This window comes from Ochotona princeps, chromosome 7, assembly GCF_030435755.1.
Source record: "Ochotona princeps isolate mOchPri1 chromosome 7, mOchPri1.hap1, whole genome shotgun sequence".
Lineage (NCBI taxonomy): Eukaryota > Metazoa > Chordata > Mammalia > Lagomorpha > Ochotonidae > Ochotona > Ochotona princeps.
Window position 1 is genome coordinate 32138835 of NC_080838.1, and position 6000 is coordinate 32144834.

Below are 6000 nucleotides of genomic sequence, written 5' to 3' on the forward strand. Positions count from 1 at the left end.
TAGGATGTTCAATAAGAAATTGTAAATTTGCTTCCTTCTAGTAAGGGTTTTGTTCTCCAGGAGATATTTCTGCAGAGATACTTAAATCCTTCAGCTGAGGGGAGAAGAGGACGATTGAGGCGCAGAAAACACAAACTCAGTGCAAATGATTCTTGAGAACTATACTTTTGTTGTCTTTTAGCTTGGTTGTTAGATTTCATTTATTCCAAGATAGTCTTCCAGCTGTTAGTATCTTACATGATAGTAAGAGTTTGCATGATCTGTATTGTATATGTTATATGTTCTTATGTCTTCACTTTTTCAGTATAATATGTTTGGTGTCTTTGGGTCTTTTCTAGGTCTGTGACTTGGCTTTCAGCCTGAAGAAAATGCTGATCCGACACAAGATGACTCATAATCCCAATCGCCCACTGGCAGAATGCCAGTTTTGCCATAAGAAGTTTACAAGGAATGACTACCTCAAAGTGCACATGGACAATATCCATGGTGTAGCTGACAGCTAATGGTAGCTGTAAGGGAATTAAGCCATTCAGAAGGGCTCTTAATAAGAATCCCAGGTTTTCACACCTGAACAGCATAGCAGAAATAACCAAGAGTAACTTACCACTCTCTCAGTCCTATTCGCTTACTTTTAGATTTGTAGATGCATATGTAAAAACAAAACAAAATAAAAATCTTACTTTTGTTATGAAATGGTAACAATAAGCAGGGAATAACCCTCTATAAATTACAAAGTGCTACTTGTCTTTTAAAAGTGGAGAAAGGGAGTTGTAGCTTTCTGTCTTGAACATCTGCCTGTATCGAAGGTTATTAACATGCTTCCTCACTAAGCCTTTTTATTTTGTTCTCATCTTTTCAGTGTGAGTGTGCGTCTGTGTGTTTGTGTGTTACCGTGGACTTGTGAATACTGGTAAATGCAGCTGGTTCTTAATTGAGACAGAAAGAAACCAAGTTTCCAAGCATTTATTTAAACAAAAGGGAAAAAAGCAATAGTTTTCAAAATCTCAAACCTGGTAACAAGACAAATACTTGCTATTTTATGAAGTGGAGTGGTGCTTTACTTAACGGCTCCATACGACAAATAAATTTGAAATGAAATGTTTGAGAACTGAAATGTCTATTAAAAAGATGGTTCATTTTAGTGAATTCTCATGAAACATTACATCCTATCCTCTTCAATTGCAGATGTTCATGGTCTGGAATAAGCTGTACAAAAAAAAATACAACATTTAACTGTTCATTAGACTGGCCTTCCTGAGTTTGTGCTAGTTACCTTTAGAAATTATACATATGCATACACACATATGTTAACATAAATAGAATGGATCCCCTATATTTGATGAATAACAGAGTGAAGGAACAATGATGGCCTGACATTCGCACATTGGTAATGATTTGCATGGCCCTTTACCCTCTCATTCCGTAAAAGTGCACACAAGGGTTTAGTGCGCATGTATTGGGGTCCTCAGAGCATTAACATTCTCTTTTGCAAAAGATGTTTTCCAGAATCTTGGCAGTAGGGGATTCTGAAACACTTTTGAATTGCCCTCAATCATCCCATATAATTAGGAATCCAGAATAAAAATGCAAACTTGGCCATTGTTATGATTTAAATTGTCACTGATGCTTAAGGGAAATTGAAGCAAGAAGCGTAATTTCTTGCTTTCGGTTTTATTTCAGTAAGATAGTTGACAGCAACACACAATGAACAGCTTGTTGGAAGAGACAATATGATACATATAATAGTTATGTCAAAATAACAGAGAGGAATCCAAAAGCCAGGAAAAAAAATTAAAATGAAGCCCAAACTACTAGTCTCTGTGATTGGAACCCACACCATAGAGTGATAATATAATGTAAGGAGGTTATTTAGTTCTAATGAGTCAAGAAGAAATACTCTCTGAAGACAGCTTTTATTTTTATGTCAAGGATCCATATAGAATTATATCCATGCCCATTTCCAGTTATAAAAAGAGACATAAAGGAATCAGTATCGGCATTTAAACTCAATTATAAATTCTAGAATAATTAGGAAAAGCTAATAGTAATGTATTTGTAGCATTTTGTATTTGGAATTACTGTATTTTATGAAAATAAATCTTGATCTTATTTCTTACTATGTCATTTCCGTCGACAATTTATTTTTAGATTGAAAAGGTTTTCAGTTCAATATAATCATGTGCTTAATCCCATTTGAATATATTAAAAAACTAGCTGAGAATGTATAGTGTGTATCATTTAGACATACCCTGCCTATTCCTCAAGCTGCCACCTTTTCAAGGAAATGCATCATAACCAACTATGGTAACTTGAAAGGATCTCACAAGCAAAATATTTTTGATTATTGAATTTACTTTTATTCACATGAAATACAGATAGACACAGGGACAGACAGAATTCTTCCATCCACTAGTTCATTTCCCAATGTCTGGAACAATGCCATGAAGGCCAGAAACTCGATCAGGTTCCATATCGGTGGCCTGGATCCAAGTTCTTAAGCCTTTACCCGCCGCTTCTCAGGATGTACTTTAGCCCAAAGCTGGAACCAGAAGTATACCAGGCACTTCTCAGCCCATGCATCCCAAGCTGTGTCTGCTGCAATGGAAATCCAACACCTGCTCCCTCCCTTCCCCATCACCAACTTTTGTCAGTAGGTACAGTTCACTGGAATAGCAGGGATAGTGCCCTAGGAATTGTGGTGTGACGATGCTGTGTAACAACCTGTTAAGGAAAACTTTCCTGCCTCCAGACAAAATCTTTAGAAATTGATGTAAAAGAACCTAGCAGTACCCACCTTCTCCAAGAACTGAAACCAAAACAATTTGTTAGTGACTGTTTGAATATAGTAAAGCAATTAACCTTTTAAGTTGCTTATCAGTAGCAAAATAAGCTGTTTCAAAAAAGTATTTATTTGAAGGTGAGTTACAGAGGGTGAGGTAGAGACAGAAAGAAATCTTTTATCTGCTGGTTTACTCCCTAAAGGGTTGGAATGGCTGGGCCTGGAGCTAGGCAAATTGAAGCCAGGAGTTTCATTGGGTCTCCTACTAGGGTGTAGGGGCCAAAACCCTTGGGCAATCTTCTGCTGCTTCTCTAGGCAAATTAACAGAGTTGGACAGGAAGTGGAGCAGCTAAGACTTGAACCATCTGGTACCAGTATTACAAGTGGCTTCCTAACCTGTTATGCTATAAGACCAACCTCAAAGAACCTTTTTAGGCATGCATAATAAAAGTGTAAACATGTAACCATAGAAAAAAAGGCTTACAGGCAAGCTGGAGTACAAGTTACCACTTTAAAATATCTCTGCAGGGCAAGTGTTGTGGTGCAGTGAGCTAAGCTGCCATTTTGGGACAGCCATATGTCATTTCAAAGTGCTAGTTCATGGGCCTAGGGACTCTAGAAGTTTTACCACACTAAAATCTGGACTTCCAATCCAACTGACACATGTGGGAAGGCAGCAAACGATGACCCACGTATTTGAGCTCAAGTATTGGGGACCTGTATGTGGATTGTTGGCTTAACTGTGGACCAGACCCTGCTGTTGACGGTGTCTGGGGACCGAGATGGAATGGAAAACACCCTATCTGTGTCTCCTTTCACTCTGTCATCCTGCCTTTCTAATGCATAAAATAAATGATGGTTTCTTATAAAAAATGTGGTTTTTTTTTCTCCTTTCTTGTAGATTTGACTTGTGTACAGTTTTTGGTCTCAAATTCTCAGTTATCTGAAGTCTTGGCTATGTAACTTTTAAGAAGTGTTCAGGAATGAAAGTAGATTCAGATATTTCTTTGTAATCTTTGTCTTCCGTGTGTTAACATTTACACATTTGCGTGATTTTTCTTTCTTGTTTTACAAGCTGAATAGCAAAATGTACTTGTTTTATAAGCCATGATGGATAGCTTTGTGAATGGATGAATAGCTAGGTATTTATTTTTCTTTTGTTTTTTGCTTTTGGTTATTGGTTCTTGGTTATGTGCAAGTGGAAGCTTTTATTGAAAGACAATAATTATCTGTCACAGCATGAAAGTATTCATTGGTGATTCATTCTTGGGATCACATAATTAAAATGCAACTTTCAAGCAACAGTTCTTCCAAAGTGTGCACGTGTGTGTGTGTGTGTGTGTGTGTGTGTGTGTTTCTGCTTTTCTGACGAGGATTGTGTATGCAGTGCTTATACATGCAGTCTATTATTTTGCATAAAGTTTTGCTGATTTGTTGCAGCCAGGTCAATGATGAATGTGAGTGTAGATTACAGATGTCCTACAACCTTATTTGGTATATTTGTTCTTGTGTACGCTGGCTCTCTCAAAATGGAAAGAAAGGAACATACACAGTAAGAATGTTCCATTTTTTCTCAAGTCTTCAAATGTCACTTTATGACTCATTTTGACTTTGTGACTGTAGAGAGCTTCTCCACTTCCCATCCAGACGCCAGTGTGTCTCCCAACTGCTCCATGTCCCATCCAGCTCTGCTTGTGGCTTTGGAAAGCAGCAGAGGACAGCTCAAAGCCTTGGGACCTTGCATCCACGTGGAAGACCCAGAAGAAGCTCCTGGCTTTGGATCAGCTCAGCTCCAGCTGTTTCGCCCACTTAAAGAGTGAACCAGTGGATGGATGATCTTTCTCTATGTGTCTCCTTTCTGTAAATCTTCAAAACAAAAAATCTGACAGTTCTATACAAACCACTATCAGACTTGGTGTTAACATGAGTAGCATAGCCTATAACAAAGCCAAGTGAAGGTTTTAAAATTGTTTGGGGTGAAAAGGAAACACTATTGCCGTTACCCTTAGTGTTTTCATAGCCGTTGCATCCAAGTGTTTGTACATCTTGAAAGTATTTCTAAAATTGTAGAAGGAGGCAGCCATCTTATGTTACAAGGTGCTGCTGAAGTTTGCAATGTGCATTTTCTTTTTTCCTTTAAAAATATTTTAACATTTTCAAGTAAATGTTCTTTAGTTACACAAAATAGTGACATAGATATCCATTAACCTACTTAAGCTTCTTAGTTATACAAGCATTTAGGCACTTGTAATTCACTTTCTAAACTCATACCGCTTTGCCATATCACATGGCAGGAAGAAGGTAAGATTAAAGTCATGTTAATGATTCATATGCTGAACACAAAGAAAGTGGGACAACTGAAACTTGATCCTCCAAATGAATTCAAATGCATGTCTATAAAATAACATTGTTTCTGACAAAAAAAAGAGTGGTGCATTTGCTAGGAACTAATTAAACTTAGAGAATCCAGAAATGTTATTTCCTTTACTAACACAATAAATTAAGGAAAAGAGTCCAGGCTCACAATGGATACTAGGATCATCCCATTACTTTCTCAATTTGGCTGACAGTGATTTTTACAAAAAAAATCTTGTCTGGTATCTTTTTCCTTAATATTTGGCTTATTTTATTTTCCATGCTTCTACAGAAAACTTTTCTGTGGTTCCATGAAAAGTGTAGCCCAGTTGTTGTATTTAATGAATTACGGAGGTATTGACATTTCTCATTTCTTATCCTTGCAGGACTGAATTGATTGTTTTCCAGTTCCGATGGTGAATTTGTCCTGCTCTTCTCGCAGCCTCTGAATGGCTGGCTGGGCTCGTAATGGTGTCTGTACTGGGAGAGATGCATTGCCTCAAACCTAGCATATGAAATTCATCAGCAGTAGTGTGTAAATCTGATAAAAGCCTGGCATTTCAGACATGCACTGAGGCCCTCCTCTGTATAATACTAGCTGACCGAGGGTAGCTGCTGATTACGATATAAAGCAAGAGATGCTTTCAGATGCTTTCCAGAGGCTTACACACTATGCATGTAAGAATAACTCTTGAAAGTAGAGTGACTCTATTATTAGAATTAATTGAAACAATATAGCTTATGGTTAAAGTTTGATGAAAACAGTCCATAGAAACATGTACAGTGACGCCAACTCTATATGTATTTTTTTTATTCTAAAGTAAATATTAGCATGAGGACAGCTAAAATAGCCACTTTTGATAGAA

At 37.3% G+C, this 6000-nt stretch overlaps 1 protein-coding gene across 3 annotated transcripts in view; it reads left to right on the forward strand.

Annotated features, from left to right (window-relative positions):
- Positions 1-976, forward strand: part of PRDM5 (PR/SET domain 5) — a 183457-nt gene extending 182481 nt beyond the window's left edge. For all 3 annotated transcript variants that reach the window (XM_058666903.1, XM_058666905.1, XM_058666904.1), the window contains one exon: positions 339-976. In XM_058666903.1, the coding sequence (XP_058522886.1) occupies positions 339-503 (165 nt within the window). In that variant the 3' untranslated portion in view covers positions 504-976. The remainder of the gene's footprint in view (positions 1-338) is intronic.
- The last annotated feature ends 5024 nt before the right edge of the window (positions 977-6000 follow it).